The 21,166-nt window shown below is 35.9% G+C and overlaps 1 protein-coding gene across 5 annotated transcripts in view; it reads right to left on the bottom strand.

The window, feature by feature from the left end:
• Positions 1-385: 385 nt before the first annotated feature.
• Gpat4 (Glycerol-3-phosphate acyltransferase 4) overlaps positions 386-21,166 on the bottom strand; it is a 29,234-nt gene continuing 8,453 nt past the window's right edge. For 2 of the 5 annotated variants that reach the window (XM_067130844.1, XM_067130846.1), the window contains 7 exons: positions 16,732-16,869; positions 14,765-14,890; positions 14,507-14,641; positions 9,709-9,942; positions 9,285-9,542; positions 7,954-8,162; positions 386-1,273 (listed from right to left, as the gene is read on the bottom strand). In XM_067130844.1, the coding sequence (XP_066986945.1) occupies positions 1,150-1,273; positions 7,954-8,162; positions 9,285-9,542; positions 9,709-9,942; positions 14,507-14,641; positions 14,765-14,890; positions 16,732-16,869 (1,224 nt within the window). In that variant the 3' untranslated portion in view covers positions 386-1,149. Of the gene's footprint in view, positions 1,274-7,953; positions 8,163-9,284; positions 9,543-9,708; positions 9,943-12,090; positions 12,328-14,506; positions 14,642-14,764; positions 14,891-16,731; positions 16,870-21,166 lie in introns of all 5 variants that reach the window. The other 3 variants (XM_067130843.1, XM_067130845.1, XM_067130847.1) reach the window with 2 other exon arrangements.

Genomic DNA, 21,166 nt, shown 5'->3' with positions numbered 1-21,166 from the left:
GGTCCTGGCCTGGGTGGTGGGGAAGGGGGGGGGTGCTTGGATGCATGTTTGGTACAGTAACTTTCAAAAAACCTGTCCTCTGCCATTCATGAGCAACTTTAAATCCTTTAAAAGCCCTGTTCTACTTTTCACAGCAAAATCATAGGCACTTCCAAACAAAACTGAAGTTATTTTGAAGGACATTCAGCTACACACCACTAAGATTTATGGCTGGAATGTAAAGAATGAAAGGCTTATACTACAAATGAGTAGCAGAGCGGTGATCTCTAAACAAGTGGAGAAGAAAAATGTGATAACTGAAGCCCTTACCTTGAATTACATGGCAGACTCATCCCTACATTAATTTATGAGAGTAACTGTTACAAGTATGAAATAACACATGTTCTACAAACTCTCATTAACTTTAATTAGTAAATATCACAGTCATATTTAAAAATACACCCATGTATGCAGTCTAAATTGGTACAGTTTGCAGTTATTTAAATTACATTCTCCCTAAGTTCAAATAATAAAAATATACAAGCTTGTTTCTGCTCCCCAGCACATTTACAAAAATTCATGGAAAATTCAGTCCAGTACACTATGTCGACCTACAAATGACTACATGATACATTGTGCACTAATTCTGCTATATCATCACACTGACTACATAATGTACAGTATATTCATGTCAATCATAGAATGGTTCATCTAGGCTAATGAAATGATGTCATGAAAATTATACTTACAGCAGTGCATATAAAGCAACCCACATCATTATCATTACAATGTTGTTGATCCAAAAAATTCACCTTAAATATTATGGAGTATTACAGTTTCACTGAACAATCAGTATACAGTACTCTGAATCAACAGGCATGTTTTATAATACACTGTATAAGAGGAAACAAAAAACTTAAAAAAATAAACACTGCCTATCTTTTTGGAACTAACATGCCCCCACACTGTCTCACAAAATATACTGCATATATATTAACAAACTGTAATGATCAACTACACGGTACTGGTTTTCTCAGTGGTTATAATGGCTGAAATCCATTATCACTTGTACAAAATATTACAATGACAATCCTTTTCAAGTTCCTTAGTTATGAATAATCCAAATGAGGAGATGATTAGTTCCAGCTTCTCTCCTCATTTAGCCTCTAGTCATTCAGTCTTTTCTTCCTTCTTTTCAGTGTCGACATTTTGAACTTTAAGGCGTCTTGAAAATTCCTGCTGGTACTGTTCCTTCCATTCCTTCTTTGGAGCACTCCTTTTCAAACCACCATCCCTGAAAACAAATCAATTGAATGTACAATACTGGCAATGAAACCGAGGTTTCGAAAGTATTCTGGGCCACCTGGAGAAATAGAGTCATATGGGATAATTTCAGCATTCCAGGCAAAGCACTATTTGACTGGTAAACTGGTGGATGCTAAAATGCCAACACAAGAAATTATAATTATTATTGTAATTCAACCCGACCGCCAAGTCAAAAAACACTGCTCTCATAAGGCTTGCCCAACGAGTTTCATTCAATAAAATTTAAATTAAGAGAAACATTAAAAAAACAAATCAAGAGAAGTACCATGAAATTTTAAGGTTTCTGTAAAAAATGTCTGCGAGAATGACATTCCAATCAAACAAAACTGTTTAACGGGCTTAATGATGCCTCCTTACATCCAGAGAGCCAACAAGATTTTTTCTTTGACAAAATGAACACTAAAGAAAGGTAAGATTGGATGTTTATTTAGTCAGAAACTAAGTGGGGGGGGGAGAATCAATTGAAATGCTGCAGCTAATGGGCAAAGGAAGGCTGAACAATACCTTCAGCGCCATTTATAGTGCACTGTACAAGGCACATTCTAACTGGAATCCCCTTTCTAAATTGTAGGCCATTTATAATACCAAGTCCTTCCCTTTCATATGTTGTAATCTCAATTCTCCAATGAATTCATGACTCCTAAATCTTGTGGCACATTTTCCTGTAGCTTTGACTGTCACAGATGTCTGTCTGCTTTTTTATTTCTAAATCAGAAAATTTTTATGCCATATTACAGCTGCCCATAGGAAAGCAAATCCTTTATTTATCACTGATTTCACAGTCAAAAGGTAAAAATCTGGTATTCTACAAACATTGTGCCCTTTCCCTGGCATGCAACCAATTCCAAGCATTTCCATACTCTCACCTGCAAACTACCTTGCCACTACATCCAGAAGCTTGAAAACTGATATATCTCAAAGACTGCACTAGTATGGACATCAAGTGAGATAAAGATCTGCACAGGTGAAGATCAGACATTACAGGTAAGAAGTAAAAAGTGAACATAATACAGGAGACCACAGAGAAATCTTTTCCCACATAACCCCATAAAGGGGAAAGTTGTGTAAAAGCACGGACGTAAACAAAGCAAAATAACATCAATGTCAAACAAGGTGTCATTCAGTTCTGAGCATAGTATAATCTGCAATAATAAACCAGGAGGGCGGGAAGAGTGTGGATTTCTGCAAAGTGCAAATAATTCAACACTTGGCTAGTTTGTGCAGACAATCAATAAGAACCAATACAATCCACATCATCTTATATTTTCAACTTTACAGTATAATTAAGGGAAGCACAGACACCATAAGGCCCCATGATACAGTAAATAACTGTTTCTACCTTAAGATTGAAAAGATTTGCTTCAAATTTTTACCACTTATTCTACAACTAATATTGAAAATTCTCTCGTGGGTAAATTTATAAATTCGACTGTAAGTTCATTTGTTTTGCAGTTGAAAAAAAATCATGATGTCACTTTTAAAAAATATGCAAAAATAAAAGTTGCACAGAAAAGTGATTTTCCCAATGACAAAATAAAAAATATATAGTTATACTACACTTTTTGTAAGTTTCACTGAATTTGGCTCAGTCTTCTTGGAGAAATAAGCATTTAGTTTTGAAAAAGGCAAAAAAGTAAGTTTTGAGAAAAAGGCAAAACAAAAAATTTTTGGACTTTCAAGAATCAGGACATCTTGAGCAAGTTATCCTTATTTCATTATAACCCATTTTCTCTACGACACTACTGATAGAGAGAATGGGATATTTTAGTGGTTGCCAATTATTTTTGTATATTTTAGTGGGTGACTATTTTTCTGTAAATTTTTTTGACATACTTTTTACAGGGTTTTTTAAAATTTGTTGTTCGCAGTGCTCTGTAAGCAATGAACAAAATTGACCATGAACCAATCTAAACATATTTTTAGCAATAACGTTTCAAGAGATGTTTATTTACACTTAAAACAGTCCAAAACAGTGTATAACACAAATTTGATACTATCCAGGATTATTCATACAGATTTTGTTTTTACAATTTGTCATTCAGTTTGAACAAATTGTCCATGAACCAATCTAAACATTTTTTTAAGCAATAATGTTTCAAGATATGTTTATTTACACATATAACAGTCCAAAACAGTGTATAACTTACTGTATTTGATCATATCCAGAATTATTCATACAGATGTTTTACAAGTCTTTTTACAATTTGTGGTTCACAGTGCCATACAAGTGATGAACAAACTTCTCAATAAACCAAGCGATGAACAAAATTGTCAATAAACCAATCTAAAAAACTTTTAGCATTATCACTTCAGGATATGTTTATTTAGACATAAAACAGTTGAAAACTGTTAATAGCTAAAATTCGATAATTCCTCGAAACTCAGCAGTCAGCACACTTAAGTACCAAAACATTTAACACTCTAGTGTTTTTATATATTTCAAATAATCAATTAGAAAATAAAAAAACTGCAATATAAAAGGTATTGCACAAATAAAAAAAAATTTTAGGCTGAAAAATTAAAGAACAAATAACTGAAATTTAATTTTACAGAATGACAATTTTCAAGATAAAATTAATTTGGATACTCACCTACTGTTAAAGTTATCTCTATCTTCGTGCCATTTGGCGCGATCGGCATTTTAAAAAAAGTCAGAATACACTTGACTACCCCGCAAGGACTGTCACTGTAGTTATCTGTTTTCCCACCAGATGGTGCTGGAACATTAACATTCTTGTCATATTTCTTCATGACCACCCACTGAGATGTGGGGAGGCTGGGTGGGTTTCCACTTTAACAGTAGATAAGTATCCAAATAATTAATTTTACAAAGAAAATTATCATTATTTGGAATGAATCTCACCTCCTGTTAAAGTTAGCCGACTACCACATTGAAAGGATGGTGGGTTAGTGGAGCCAGAGAAACAGGGTTCAGCCAAGCAAATTAACAGCTTTCTTAAAAGGGGAGAAAAAGCTTTTCAACATTCCTGCCTGATGCGTGGTTCTACTGGTAAGTACTGTCGCCAGATGCTGGAACCACAACAGGGTGTAAGGTCCTCATAGCGAGACTTGACAGAGGATCCTTACAGGAAAGAGAAGGACTATCTCGTAGAGTACTGGTGACTCCTATGCCTGAATCAAAAGCCCATAACCAACAGTCCAAAACTAAAGACAATTGCACCATCAGATAAGAACGTGCGCTCCTATACACCAAAAGTGTGCCTTCGTGCTCCCAAAATTCAATAACGGTATTTCTAACAACTAATGATAAGGCAGAAAGCAAGGTTACTATCATATCTGGCTCAGGAGAAAGAGTCCCCACCGGAAGGAAAGGACTAAGGGCTTTATACCTCATGCTAAATTGAACACTTGCAAATAGTGAGGCAAAAACAGTTACAACTCCCCTGAGCTGCAGGAAAACCTCTAGAAGAAGGTTTTAAAGGAAACAAAGACATGTTTACAGTATGGAAGCCATGAGGAGTATTCCCAAAAAAGGTAAGAACTCAGGAATCAACTGTGCGTGCATAGACTTTACCCATCGTGGACAGAGGAGTGTTTGGCCTTCTAACACCACAGATAAATTCTTAACTTCTCCTCTTAATGGTTATGTCTGTCCAGGTAAACCCTTAAGAGTTCTAACTAGACATAAGAGCCATTACTCCATTACTACCTAATTAGTTAGATTAGGTGCTGTCAAAAATCTGGGAAAGGCTTTCAATTCTAAATCTTTTCTCTAAGCAGTAAAAGACAAGAAAGAGGTTGCCACTAGAGCAAAGCCGAAGAACAAGAAAGGGCTTGAAGCTCACTAATATATTCTTGTAGCTCACTAATATAAACTCTTAAATGTTCTAATCTAGACATAAAGACAGCCACTTCTTCATTGCCTACCACAGCAGTTAAATTAGGCACTGTAATAAAACTGGGAACGGCTTCCACCTCTATATCTTTTCTCTAAGCAATGAAAGAAAAGCGAGAGGTTGCCACTAGAACAAAGCCCCCAAACAAGAAAGGGCTTGGGGCTCACTAATACACTTTGCCGCAACAAGAGCTAAAAGAAAAGTGTCTTCAAAGTTCTCAAGTGATGCCCTATCAAAGGGCTTAATTGCAATTAACATCTGAAGGATTACATCTAAATTTCCTCATAAGACATGATTGGAAGATGAAATTTCCAGCACAAAAGACTGAAAACTTCTTCAAACTTTAAATCGTAAGCAACATTCCAGTCAGCATGATGACAAACTGAAAGCAATGTAAAGTGGTGTCCTTGATAGCTGTGACAGAAAACTACTTTGTGTACCTCAGATACTGGTAGAGCTTAAAATAGGATACCTAGTGGAACGGGCGCCGGATATCACACAGGACAAGCACCAAGATCAAAAAGACTAACCACTGTTATTGATACCAAAGTCTAACAGTGGAGAGCCTTTTAGATTTAAGGATTGTTTCCTTGGCCATCTAGAATTGCCATTATTCACAATAGACAATCTCCATGCAGTGAGATGAAGATGTGGATGCTTGACAGAATATTCTCAAATAAGACTGTCCGAAAAGATCCTTCCCAAACGGAAGACGACGAGGAACATCTACCACCAGGAAAGAAAGATAGGGGAACCATTCCCTTGGCACCACAAATGCGCTATCAAAACTATCCTTGTGCTCTGCAAAGTTCACAACTTGTTGAATATTTCCTAAAAACAGCAAATGGAGGAAAAGCAAAGGTCTACATTCGACCATTCTTGAGGGAAGGTATAAACTGCCCATGCTTGAGGATCCTGGCATAGAGGACAGTAAACTAGTGGTGTAGTGTCTTGGGCAGTTGTGAACAGATGGGTGTTTGGGTCTCCCTAAGGTTCCACAACCTCTGGCAAACCTGAGGTCAAGGAGGCTATCTGACTGGAGACCTTGCCCTTTTCTGCTGGGATGGTCTTCATACAAAGTTTTTACTAGGACAAAACGAGGTAATGGAATGAGTTTGCTGTAGGATGTTTACACTTCCACTTCCTGTCATCAGATGTTTCTCTTTCTCTGAACGGCCCCTCAATCTGCCTCCGAGATATCCGAGGACAGTGTAAAGGTTCTTGAGGTCTACAACCCAACCCATTATAGTTCTCAAAAGTGAGGAAAATTGTTTATCCATCTCTCTCTTGGAAAAAAAAACCTCCAACAAGAGATAGTTGATCTTCATCCCCAGATAAATGACTGACTGGGTCAGAAAAGCATAGAAAGTCAACCTTGAACAAAAATCCCACTCCTGAGGCTAGACATAAAACATAATTCTCATAATAAAAAATACTGGTGGATAAAAAAAACTGGTGAGAAACAAACCAGTCATCCAAATATGATAGACCTACAGTACTCTGATACCACGCAGATGAATCTATACTGCTCAGACTTCAACTCACAGGAGAATACCTTACTTTGACTGAATGAGTACTGGGAAGTGGAAGTACGTGTCCTACATGTCAACAGAACTTATCCTTTGCCCTTCCAAAAGCCACCAGGATCAAACTGAATGGCTCACCAAAAAGGGAGTAATGAGGATAAACTTGAGACAGGAAATCCCCATGGCTTGAAGGACTCGTTGCATAACAACTGTCCAGTCTAACCTTCCAAACTCTGAATTTTCCTGTGTGAAGAGTGATATCAGGAAGTTGACAGAAGTAAAATATAACAAAAAATACACAGTATCCTTCCCTGAGGACTATCATTACCAAATGTTCTACTTGATGCCTTGCCAGACACTTCTGAAACTCTGCACACAGCCTACTGAACTCAGAGTTCAGAACTTCAGTTATGGTTACATGTGTAAAATTTTTCCACTTAGAATGTGAGCCAGAACTCTACTGATGCAGAACTCGAGAGTAAACTGGGAAATTCTATTATGATTTCATAATTATGATTTCATCATAATACAAGCTTTGCGTATTTACCTTTTATCAGCGTGAGAGCAGCAGTAACATGTGTTCTTGCATGTCCAGTAGTTTTGAATAAAATGCTTTTCTCTCCAATTTTATTTACGGTCGAGTTTCATCTATGTTGCTGATGCACGATAACTTATAGTCATTAACAGCTTAAATTTAGCAGTATATTTCCTTGCCGATCTTTTCTCCATAGTGAATAAGAGTATGATGTAAAAATATATCAGTCCCATTCTACTTAACATCATTTGTAACATAACTACAGTAACTGTTTACTATTGTACGATGGTTGAACTACAAGCAAAACAGCTGTCGTTATCCGATTCGGTTATTAACAAAACCAGTTTCTCGTTCAGTTGTTTATGGCTGTAAACATTTACGCAAGAGTATAACGTTAGTCTTTCTCTTTTACTTTTTTAATTAGAAGACTGGATAATGAGATGGAGGAAAAGAAGTGGGTCTACTGTAATTTGGTCTCTCTCGCTGCCTGATTGTACGCTGCTGCCTGCACCCACACGAAATTTTTAAATATTTTCTAAATATTATCATATCGATATTAATTGCTAACCCCATCGCAAAATCGAATTATCATAAGGCAAATTATCGTAACTCAAGCACTACCTGTATTTAAATAACAGTTGTTAATGCATACAGTATTATGAAGTTCCCAACTTTTGACTCATGGTCAGAAATCTCACCTGATCATAATTCTACACTGCAAGGTACTTACCAGACTAGGTCAACAAGACCACCCTGACGAGCAATTTCTGCTTTTACACGATTTGCAAATTCTATAGAAGTTTCGTTTTTTCTCATTGTCATTGGGGGAAGATACCAGACATCACAAACTATGGCCCAGGAAGTCATCATCATGTATATATAGGAAATCATTGACTCTTTGGAAGAATTCCAAAAAGCATCACCAAACCTTGGATCATACTGTGGAAAGAAATTTTTACGAATATTACCCTATCTAACAATTAAAATATATTACAATTCATGTTGTCATTTGAAAAACTAAAGTACAACAGTATTTCAATTTTTTCGCACGTAAACAAAAATGTGCAGTGTACAAAATGTTGAGTAAGAGGTACACCCTAGTGTTGGGTCCCTGCATTTAGTCAACATTACGGTCTAGCCTTGACACAAATTGCTAATTCACAAAGCATTATTTTCCCATATTCTGGGCACTGATGTTATTCCCATGATCTTGCTTCAATTCATAAAAACATTTCAACCCTAATTTTCTTTACATACTGCCTTCCATTTTTCCCTTAGTAACATTTTCAGTAGGATTTCCAGTTATGCAAAGTTTAGTTTTTTCTCAATCATTCACACCAACTCTCATCTTTCACAAGCACAGTACAGCTTCATTTTATCATCAGACAGTTTGTCAAATATTCTTTTGAAAACTGCCAACCAGTAATCTGTTCAGTCATCATCCTCCCCAAATCTACTTCATCAGTTTTATCACTAAGCATAGAAGCTGCTTTTGCTACTGTTAATCGCGATTTTAGTCTGATGTTATTTCAAAGCTTATCAGCAAAAAGCTCTACTCTTTCCCCATCCACAATCATTACTTACTCCCCATTTGCTTTTCCCTGACATTTCAATACATTATTTCCTTTCCATCTACTGTCCTTGACATTCATTTATTTTCCTGTATGGTGCATTTACTATCACAGCATAATCACTGGCAACCTTACAATAAAAAGAGGCTATAAGAAAGTATACTACCATACCCTAACCCTCCTCCACTATTACACAGGCATAACCCCGTATCATAGGAAAATAGCAAAAAGTCAATATGTGACAAAACTATTCTACTGCATGCTTCATGAAAGCCTCAACTTCACTAGTTCCATTACAATGTAAGCCAATGAAAAATATGTCGTGTTAAAAACTTTAAAAGCTTTTTTGAAATTCTCTATTAAATGCTGTTTGCCCCCTTGGGTTTTAAACCAAGAACAAATAACAATACAAATCATATAGGGACTTCTCTTTACAATACTTTCACAAATTATAACTGGACAACTTGATTACCTGCAAACTTAAACTTACCTTAATAGCTACTGGATAAATAATACCCCCAACTTCAAAAGTACCCTTTTTAAACTGCATGACACTTGTGTTGTTGATGCATGTTCCTTCTGGGAAGATAAGAATAGGAAGTTTATCTGGATCTTCCACGTGCTCCCGTAATCTTTTGGCAACAGCAAATCTATCCTTAGCTTCGGATCGCTCAAACCATATGTGAGCTGAAGCACGCGACAGCGCTCGCTGGAATATCCCTAAAAAGCCTCCATGCCGTTGGCCCACCTGTACACAAATAAAAATCTCAGTCTGGAAACTTTAAAACCAATTCTTAACGCTAATGTCACCATTGGAATAACAACATTTTAAAACTTTATGCAGCAAGGTGTACTTGAATTATGAATTAAAGTGTCACATTACTTTCACATCTCTCAGGTTTTTTGCAACGTACCATATCATATGTATTGTCACAGGCGAGAACTAGCACATCAATAGGTGTTGTGTGGTTGGCTACACAAATGCCCCTACGTGGGATATTCTCCTTATTGTGGTAGGTGCACACCAAAGACAGTGCCCCGCTGAGGAAGTCAAAGCAAAAGACTGACACAGAACTGTTTAGCTTTTTCTTCATTTTGCTCTCAGGAAGGCAACCCACAATATACGTACACACTACGATGACAACCATCTGGAAGACACAATCAAGCCCCAAGCACTATAGACAAACACAACCACAAATATGAAAAAACAAAGTTATAAGTTCACATACAGCGTATAATTTTATAACCTTGTATTTCTGAACACAAATACACTTATTCCCTGTATATTACCTACATTCTGAGCAATTATAATTTTCACTAAAATGATACCAGTATTTTATGTTTATAAATGATATTGATGCACAAAATACCAGCCAAAATGTTTTTCCAACCTCATACATCAAAAAGTAAAACTATGAGCTTCTTACTTTGTGATTCCACACTGACTGTCATATTCATATTCCCCTCTACTAAGATTCAAGTGATATTAAACGTAATTAAAACTATATTTCTTCACATGGAACAACTCAGATGATGTCTTACACTGGAAACAGTTCCACTCCATCTCCCGCAAAGTAAGCAATTCTTACCAGACAAAGCTACCTAGGTTGGGATCAAAGATTGAAGGAAAACCTTGACAATTTTAGCAACTGTTCCCTTACATTTTACTAACCAACAAGAAGTATATGTCACTGGAACAGTAATTTACCATAGTTTTGCATAATGAAAGAAAAAAAATTTCTGTTGCCTAAATTATAAATTAATTTTTCAGCAAACTTCAGTTCATTAAGTTACGTCTGTTGTATTGTCTTTTGAATAAAGTACTATACAGTATTACATATATTCACTTCTTAAATGAAAATAACATCAGTACCCTAGTAATGAAATTATTAAGAGCAATAAAATACTGGAATGAATTATAAAATTTAGGCCAAGGGCCAAGCGCTGGGACTTATGAGGACAATCAGTGCCGCAAGGGAAATGAGAGTAAAAAGGTTTCAAAGGCGTAACAGGAGGAAAACCTCACAGTTGCACTATGCATCAACTGCTAGGTAAGGGTGGGAAGGCAGATGGATGTAAGAGAATATGGATGGAGGCACAGTAAAATAATGAAAATGTTTGCAGCTAGGGGCCAGAGGGATGCTGCGAAGAACCTTAATGCCTACAGTGCACTGCAAGAGGTGCACTTACAGCACTACCCCCCCAGGGGAATAAAACATTGGGTGTGATGTGTCACGAACAAGTTTCCCCCAAGAACTTGAAAGGGTTAACTTCAAAGTAACTATACAAAGACCTACTTTCTCTCACTTTGTCCATCAGGCAGACCCCTTTTGCTTTTCCAGATAGTTTAGTTTTTTCATAAACTTGGGTCTTCAAAGTGTCATTAGCATATGATATTACCAGGATCCATGAGAAAACCAGTAAGTGGTATTTTTTCTATCACCTCTAATTATTATAGATTAACACAGTACAATGACTACAATACTTTCCACTCCACACAAAATAGCTTGCACTGAAGGCTACTTTTTTTTACAAAAATATTCTTCAAATGAAAGCAACAAGGAATAAAGAGTAACAACCTCTGTGTAAAAATAAAACTGATGTTAGGTTAAATATAATGCTTTTCATTTTATACTTACAAAATGCTCTCCACTAAACATGAAAGTGAAGAGTTAAAAAGAATATTACATGATCCCAACATTCAGCAATGTCCTTAGGGGGAAAATAAACACAAATAAGCACACACACTGACTTATATAGCAGAACATACCAGCATGTAAGAATGTAACTATACCAACCAGAACACCACAATTTGGGAACAAGTGATAGCTACCCCCAAATAGTTACCAAACTGTCAATTACCACACTTCATTTTCAAATGGTATGTTTGCATATCTGAAGTGCTGAAATTCTGCATTATACCATAAATTGAAAGCCCAGCCTAATTCAGTAAACAAATCAAAATTCATGCTTTTTTCCTAACAGAAAAGCAAAACTTTTATTAAAATTACCAAAACTGTTCCTTATTTTCAATACAAAAGGCACATTTCACTTAACATTTCATGTAAGATCAAAGTTGATATGCACTTACTGTGATCAGCAACTGCCTCATTTATATAACATTTAGACAATAATCAACTTTTCTACAACTGCATAAATTTCCCACAGTAATTAAAAAATTTATGTGACCATCAGAACCCATTTTACGACTCGTAAGCCAGCCATACCCCAAAGGCAACCATAAAAGCTAGGCCCAACATGAAACAATGTTTAAAAATCAAGTAATATTCACTAACATAGGAGTAACATCCATCACAGGCCAGAACAAGAATATCTATTGGCGTTGTGTGGTTGGCAACACAAATTCCATCCGTCTGAGGACGGTTATGAGTATTGTGGTAGGTTATGACTCCACTAACGCCACGGCAGAGTACGCGGAAGCACGTGAGGAACACACGATTGCTGGCCTTTCTTTTTAACTTTCCTTCAGGTAAAAAGCCAATGAAAAATGGCAGTATCACAATCATCACAATCTATAATTAAAGCATTGAGGAAACAGAACATATCAACATGTATTAATAAAAGTTGTGGTCTTAAAAGGTTTATAACATTTGCAATATTAATAAGTATTTATGATTATTATTCAGTGCACTTAAACTGATCTATACCCTTTGTAATAACAACAATAGTTACTATAGCAAGTATTTACTACCATCAGCCCTGCAAGGACTAAGAAATAAAGTATATATTCAGTTTTGCTGAAGCAGCAATAACCAATAAAACTTCTCATCATCTTTGATATGATTAACCCCACTACTTAGGTTAATTACCCAACTCACATAGGGCTGGCCAAAAGGGTTTATTTTTAATAATAAAATCTAAATCATCTTAATTAATTGCAAAGCCACTACATAGGTTAATTACCCAATTCACATAAGGCTGGCCATAAGGGTTTATTTTTAATAAAATCTAAATCATCTTAATAAAATGCATTCTTAAAAATTTACTCATTTGAAAAAAAAAAAAAAATCATGAAGATTTTGACCAAATTCCTTTCACTGATTTGTTTCCAACGTGACATTGTGTGTTAGCTGAAATATGGACCAACACAAAATGTAACTGTTAGTGTTCACCTGCATCTAGGGACTTGGCCATACAGGCTACTCATCAAATGAGTACAACCACTTTGAAGGCACAATAAAATTATTTCCAAGCGGCAGTCTTTTCAGTAAGAATCATACCCTTAATAATCAGTGACAAGTATACCTATCTATTATGACCAATGAGCAAGGGAAAGGAATGCCTGAATACAGACATCAGACAGGAATACTCTTGATTTTGCCTATGATGATTTTTCTTTTATTTTTATAGTTAGTTTTTTGTTTTTTTTTTCATTCTAGAACCCGATGATGTAATCACGGATTATGGAACGTTGGAAATAAACGTCATCAAAAGATCAGTAAGGAGTATTTCTATCTGCCTTCCTGCCCGGTACCTGTCATGATCTATTCGTGGTAATTAAAGTTTTAGCTGCGGTATCATCATCTTCATTGTCCATAATGCTACCACAAGCACGGACCCAATCATAGGAAGGGGAAAAACCTACCGTAAGACACTCTAGCTCACTCAAGCATCCCTATACTCTGTGATTCTCTGACCCTTCATGACATTAACAATAAACAGAATCAGCCATTGAAAGAAAGCTTAAAACTGGGCAATGGTGCATGTCAATTATAAGTTGTTGAATGGAACCATTCACGGGAAATTGACATTTTTTTTTTATTTAGTAGATGAAGCCTATTCGTATGGAACAAGACCATGGGGCCACTGACTTGAAATTCAAGCTTCCAAAGAATATGTTGGATTCAACCTCTCACCGCAGACCCCACACCTTGGCAGTAACTGATCAAGATACAGTGCCAGTGATTTTTCATCGCGGGGGAGGCGGACACCAGTGACGCCTGAGTGGCATGCCAAGACACTATACCAGTGACCAACATATACATATAAATGAAATGTTTAATGTTTTTAGAGTGGATCAAGGGTATATCACAAATGTGGACAATATTCTTGAAACCTCAAACGTTGCTGGCAAAAGTACACCAGATCAGGGTGGCGCCTTGAGCGTGTTGCTGAGCTTTAATAAAGATTTCTGTAATACTTTATGGTTATTTTAATGGTCTCAATTCTGTACCATTAAGCTTTCAAATCTTGAAAAAATTTTGATAATACAGGGTGACCACGCACAAATTTTTTGTGCTTACAATGAAAACATTTTTTGTCACAGTGACTTCATAAACACCTTACAAATATAAGAAAAAGCAACCAAATAAAAACTATAAAATTTGGTAAAATATTAAATTGTTAGTATGAAACTATTCTTGTAAGTTTAATTTCTTTTCTTATTGTTTTCACTTTTTCATAATAATGTAACAACTTTAAAAGTAACAGCCGTTCACATGATTTTATTTATGATGGAACTCATATAGCTGGAAGGTAGATTTGCTGTGTAACGAGCAAGGTAAATAAAAATTAAATCATGAATCATGTACAGCTGTGTAAGTAACAGTTACTTTCTCAGGATTTACTATACAATATCATAGCTCCCTCACAGACTGTCTTGTAGAGTATTAACAAATGAACTTTTAACTAATGCATCCAATTTCAACAATCTTCGTGGAAATATGAAAAAAAAAAAAAAATAACACTTACCCCTATTACAAGAATTACCATCCTCAGAGGCAGAAGCACAAAGTATCGTAATATGAATCCAACAACCCAAAATATTGTGAGTCGCGTCGATATGAACTCGTATCTGCAGTTTGTACGGGTGAGAAAGTTCCAAGACTGGAAAGGTAGAAAATACATTTTCCTTTGGTGAAACAGCAAGGCTAAATCACTACATGAAATATTTAATGTTCTAAAAGCAACTTGCAATCTACAAAATTCTCAACAGCTTGCACAACTTACTGTTAACTCCTCTGCAGAAAATCTCTTAGTTACTTCATCATCCACAATAGCTTCCATGCCAGTTCGGATGTAATCCAGGCAATCTCCCAGTTCGAAGTCATGAGTATCCAACCTTTCATTATTGTCCTTGAGGATTAAAAAAAAAAACAAATTATAATTTATGCCATTATAACAATATAACCTCAAAGAGTACTTAGATGAAAAATTTTCTATATACTCCATAGACAAGTCTATTTTTTAATGAAATAAAATTCAGATGTGTACATTTAAACAAATTAAGATAAAATAAATGGAAGAATTACAAGCAAATAATTATTAACCAAGTAAAGAGAAACACACTAGGGAATAGCTTGAACATAGAATATAGGAACAGGAGAGGACAGGACAGTTATTACGAAGAGAATAAAAAAAATAAAAACATTCTAAACAATTGGTTGATGAATAACTGCAAATTATTAGTTCTAATTAAAAGAGAGAATACATGTCAATGCATTAAGAATAAGTCTGAAGACAGGGAAATTAATAACTACAGGTAACGGATATTACGAGACTCTACATGAATGAGAAAGTAGTCAGTGAATTTTATCGGACCTTCAAGTGGAAATGTTTAAATGACGTACTGTATTTGCCAGCGTATTAGCCACACTTTTTTTATTTTTAAATGTATAAAAAGCCGCCCTGCGTCCAATGCGGCCATATTACAGATGGGAGACCGAGCACCATAGGCTGGACTAGGCCTAGCCTATAGCAAGCATACTGGGTAGGCAAAAAAAATTGTTGCTAATAATAAAACATTGAAAAACAACCCTAATTATTACAGTAAATTGTGTTACTGACAATAACATTTGAAAAAAAGACGGATTATCAGTCTGTTATCACAAACTTACGAAAAATTGCTTACGATATGTCGGCAGTTAGCCTGTCAGCCATTTGCAATGAGTAGATGTGAACAAATCACAGCGTTGCCCTGGTGGCCTGTCACGGCAACACAAACTTTGTTTATTTATGGTAAATTTCATACAAGATTCCATACTTTATTCCAGTACACTCTCACAAAATTGTATTTCATGTACAGAATCTTACATTCTTCCCTATAAAATCTCTTTAAAATATCTTTCAATAAATGTATGATGAAACACACTAAAATTGTTTTTTCCACAAAATATCCTTGTAAAATAGGGGTACGTCTTATAAGCTGGCAAATACGTTACACTGTAATAGTTAAGAAGAACTGTAATGCAGATGATGTCCTTGAATAGAATAGAATAAAGAATTTAGGTCAAAGGCCAAGCGCTGGGACCTATGAAATCATTCAGCGCTGGAAGGGAAATTGACAATAAGAGGGTTTTGAAGGAGTGACAGCAGCAAAACCTCACAGTTGCACTATGAAACAACTGTTAAAAGAGGGTGGAAAGTAAGATGGAAGAAAGAAAATATGAACAGAGGTATAGTACAAGGAATGAAAGAGGCTGCAGCTAGGGGTCGAAGGGACGCTGCAAAGACCCTAAGTAATGTCTACAGTGCACCACGTGAGGCGCACTGATGGCGCTACCCCCCTACGGGAGAAGATATACTTGAAATCAGAATAGCTTCACTAGTTACTGTTTACTCTGGATAAATGAACACAGAAAATTTACTGAAATCTCTAAGAGAGTATGGAAAGCAGTAACAGTATGACAAGAGGGCGAAAAATCTCATAAAAAAACCTACATAAAATAGAGTTTAATGAAACAACAACTAGAATAAAACCTAGAAGCTAGAAAAACAAATCTAACTGCAAACGAACAAACAGGCAACTGTCATATATAACAGAAAGCATTTAACTAAAGTTCTGTTCATGCAAAGGAAAACTGTCTCAATAACCTCCAATCTTATCTAGCCTAGACTTTTGAGAAAAGAGAGCTCTTACAATAACTGTCCTCATCAATCTCTAAATAATTTCAATCTAATAATAGATTCTTCCTTACCTTATCAAGCAGAGGCCGGAGAATGAGTTTATCACGACATATCACTTTTGCTGTGTGGACTTCCTCCTCCTCGTCATCTGAATCCTGGGAAGTGTTACCATGGCTATTCGAAGACTGGGCTAAGCGTTGTCGACCAAACTGGGTGGAAAAATTTAACAACTGAGAGAAATTCCATTTCACCATCAGTAGAATTGGAAATGAAAGCTACATTCTACAGCAATCTTAAAATCTTAAAAATCTTAACTATTCCTAAAGTGAATAGTTAACCTCTATACTTTATAAATACTGTAGGCACTAGTAAAAGCAACCTCCACCACTGATCTGAATGACCTAACCACATAAAGTGATTAGATAATGCCAGTCAGATACTATCACACCACTCCACTTGCAATCTACACAGGTATGGAGTAACATGTAAAGAGACTTACGTTATCATCTCCAACGATTCGTCCAAACCTCTCAACTCTAAATGCAGAAGGCCAGCTCTTCAAACTTACTGAAAATACATTCTCTCCTTTGATTGGATGTCAAGACAAAACTCAACTAAAGATTATAACAAATGTCAATATTCATGAACCTAACTTTAAAAATGATACCGAGAAACTGTTTGCAGAGAAAAGAAAATGATTAAAACTAAGTTTATCTTCAAAGCCACCTGAAAATTCTTGAAACGTCATGTACAAAACCAAAGAGTATTTACAAGTACAGTTCAATATTTCAAAATATTAAGCATCCTTCCTTCAAAACATTTAAAACAACAATCTCAATCATCCTCAACTTGGCCCATCAACTCATACAATCATGAGGTCAGCTTTCTATCATTACATTTCAGTATAAAGTACCAATATGCATCTTGTGCAGTTCATTACTCCTTCAGTGTGATGTATAATTCAACCATGCAGATTAGGGTTACTAAGTAAGTCATCCCATGCACGTGTATCACATGGCACATTAATTAGAGGGGAAAGAAATTTGTGTTAAGAAAAAATGGATTCTCCTTGCCCAGAGATAGCAGGGACTTAATGTGGGCTTACAAGTAAAATTATGAAATTTTTATGAGCCTAAATAAAAAAAAAAGAGACAGACAGCAAGTTCCCAGAGAAGGGGGAAGGAATGCCATTAACATAAGGGGGTATGTTAATAAAAATGAACCACACAAACTCACCAAGTAAATTTCTACCTTGAATATACACACTTAACATACGTAAAGTGTGGTGTGTGAACTTGTCAACCCATGGTTAAGTATATGGTCTTCTCTATGCTTTTATCTTTGTACCACTTAAGATGAATACACAAATTTGATAGTTCAGTAAAACAGTACAGTGCATTGCTATGGAAATTTTTCATCCACCAACATTTGGGACCTAACTGTTCTGCCCTTTTCATTCGAAGCTGTCACGAAAGGGCTGAGGATTCCAAGGGCAACTTACACTTCATACTTCAAAACACTTCTCAATGCCCAGCCTCTTGTACTAGTCACTGGGGTAAATGTAATGCCCGTTAGTTTACGACAGTGAACTTAGGACCTTTCTACAAGTTTCCTGTTCTCCTGATGGTGTAGCTGATGTCATACTGTTCTAAATATCTTGTCCAGCCACCTTTTTATTGCAGAATTGATATTGTTTTCTGCAAACATCATCTTACTTGGGCTCAGTGAATTATACAGTGCATAATTCTCTTTGTCTTACTGGTGTATTAAGCAGTGTATGCTATATCAATATCAGCTATATGTTTAATAATCAAGCCATTAGTACTATATTTTGCATTTAATTTCTCTCTCTTGCTGTGCACATTACAGCAAATGTAAACAGTGCATAAACACACATAACTTTCTAATTGGAAATATCCTGTTTGTTTATTCATAAGTTTCCCAAGAAAGCTCCCAACCTGAGCAGATATCCATCATGGAAGACCATGCGGTTATTCAAAAACAAGATGACAAGAGTAAACAGTCTTTTCCTAAGATACTGTATGAAACAATTTGAAATAGCAAAAAAAAAACGCTACTGCAAAAATGATTATATACGTATGATCAACAAACTACTGCATTAACAAAATTTCAAATAGTATATCAATTTCACTCATTTCATTACTGGTTACTGATGAATGAAACTTCAAGAACAAAAATGAAAACCAGATAAAAACTAGAGTACACAAAATAAAAACATCTCGGTGTAGTCACACTTGCCAAGAATTCCAACAATGTTTCTCAAGGCATCACACCCTCTCAAGGATACCGATTAAGAATTTTGTACACTTTTCTGCTTAAATTGAACAACAAACAACAAAAGCATCAAAAACCTTCTACGTAATTGCCACAAGAACAAACAAATACAGAGCAGTATATACTTTATAATTGAATAATAATTGAAACAACATCCGAGGTTTGCAATTTACATACGACCCTGAAATACTTAATTTGACAATTTACAGTGTCACAGCACTTTTACAGGAATCCTGACAAGCTTTTGGTGACCAATATATTTATCATAATCTTGATTTATAAAGGAAGGGTTCTCAGGATAGCCGATTCAAAATAAAAAGTTCTACGCTGGGAGGAGTCTAATTACTGGGCAAAAATCTGGAAAACATAAGATGTGGAAGCATGAACACGGAAAAGAGGACAAGGGTTAATGGCAATAAAGGAGAAACACATTACACCTGTTTCTACAGTTACTTAAAATCTTTTAATCCAGAATTTCTTAAAGCCAAGCATGGCATCACCTGCCGAGTGAAAATCATATATTCAGAAATTTTATAAACATTTGCAAAGAGATTTGCAATATTCTTTTATCTACAAATTCACAGAGAGAGAGAGAGAGAGAGAGAGAGAGAGAGAGAGAGAGAGAGAGAGAGAGAGTGTGTGTGTGTGTGTGTGTGTGTGTGTGTGTGTGTGTGTGTGTGTGTGTGTGTGTGTGTGTGTGTGTGTGTGTGTTTTGTCATTATATTAATTCACTGGTCTCTGAATGCATAATGAATAAGGCAAACAATTGATTGTTATACCCAATGCAGTAATGATTTCCAGGCTTCAGAGCCAATACAGTGAATATGATTCTAACCCAAAAGCATCAACCTCATAAAATTTACCATGACACTCTCAATACGGAAAAAAATTATTGGAGATTCACATAATACAGGAGGCTAAACTATATATAAACATTTTAAACAAGAAACCTGTAAAGTCCTCAGCTATTCATCATTACACTATCATGCTCCAAGAAACGAGCGAAATTCACCAAACTTAAAAAGTGGTACAAGCACTTCAAGTGAGGTATCCCATCTTACAAGTGCACAGAAGTGCTAGGACAATCTTCTAAATTGCAATTACCTTGCTGGAAAAAATTTCTCAAGCAAATACGCATTGCCCTCTTATGAAGCTGATATCCACACACAGAAATATGGAACTAAGATCAACAGCATTTGGCAATGATTATGTCATCTCTAGATATACAACTCTCAAGAACGTCCCCTAGCTATAAGAGAAGTATGTTACCTTTCAAAGAGCCACAGAGACAATTATTATTATTATTATTATTATTTCAGTAGACTAAACTTGTTCACATGGAACAAGCACACAGGGGCATTCACTTGAAATTCAAGCTTCCAGAGAAAGTTGGTTTCAACCTCCTAATACAGACCCCAAACTGCAGCAGTAACTGATCATGATACAGAGCCAGTGATTTTTCATCACCCTGGGGGAGACGCAAACCCGCGACATCTGAGTGGCATGCCACGACACTATCCGACACTAACCACTATACCAGCATAAAGGTAGCGTTTGGCCATAACATCAAAGTACTGTCACACGCAATATTCATACCAATTTAATACAGTACTACTAACTGAAAGCAATAAATTATTGGGTAATCAATAGCTATACTAGATTTCAGCTCCATCTGCCAGTGGCTATACTACAGTGATCCACTATAATTGTTTTATGCCTAAATACACTTTACAAAAAGAGAACAATAATATGCAGAAATGCATTCCCACTTGAAACTGCAGTCTTCATTTGAAAACCAAGGAAAGTATAGTCAATTCTGATTACAATCTAACCATTCACAAAGAAGGGTGTCTTAATGGCATGTTACTTCTAAGCTTACCCAAATATTTTGAGAGAAGTTTAAAACATTCAAAATTACTGGATCAAATGCAGCCTATTAGACAGCAACTGATGAATACATATGCAAAAGAGCAAAATATTGCCATCTCCTTGCATCACAGGGTCTTCCAACTCTTGTTGTGCAAAAATATACACCATCTTTTATAGGGAGACTCCTCTTAAGGTGAGAGGTTTGCCCATAGAACATGACTTGTGAAGTTCTTCCCACCGAAAATGACAACTTCACAATCGTGTACATGAGCAAGGGAAGGATGACTCCTGTAACCTCAAGTAGTGCCTGGCATGTGTTTATGTCAAAGCCCTATACTAGAG

Source organism: Macrobrachium rosenbergii, chromosome 29 (assembly GCF_040412425.1).
Source record: "Macrobrachium rosenbergii isolate ZJJX-2024 chromosome 29, ASM4041242v1, whole genome shotgun sequence".
In the NCBI taxonomy this organism is placed as follows: Eukaryota; Metazoa; Arthropoda; class Malacostraca; order Decapoda; family Palaemonidae; genus Macrobrachium; species Macrobrachium rosenbergii.
This window is presented reverse-complemented; position numbering and strand designations above follow the sequence as displayed.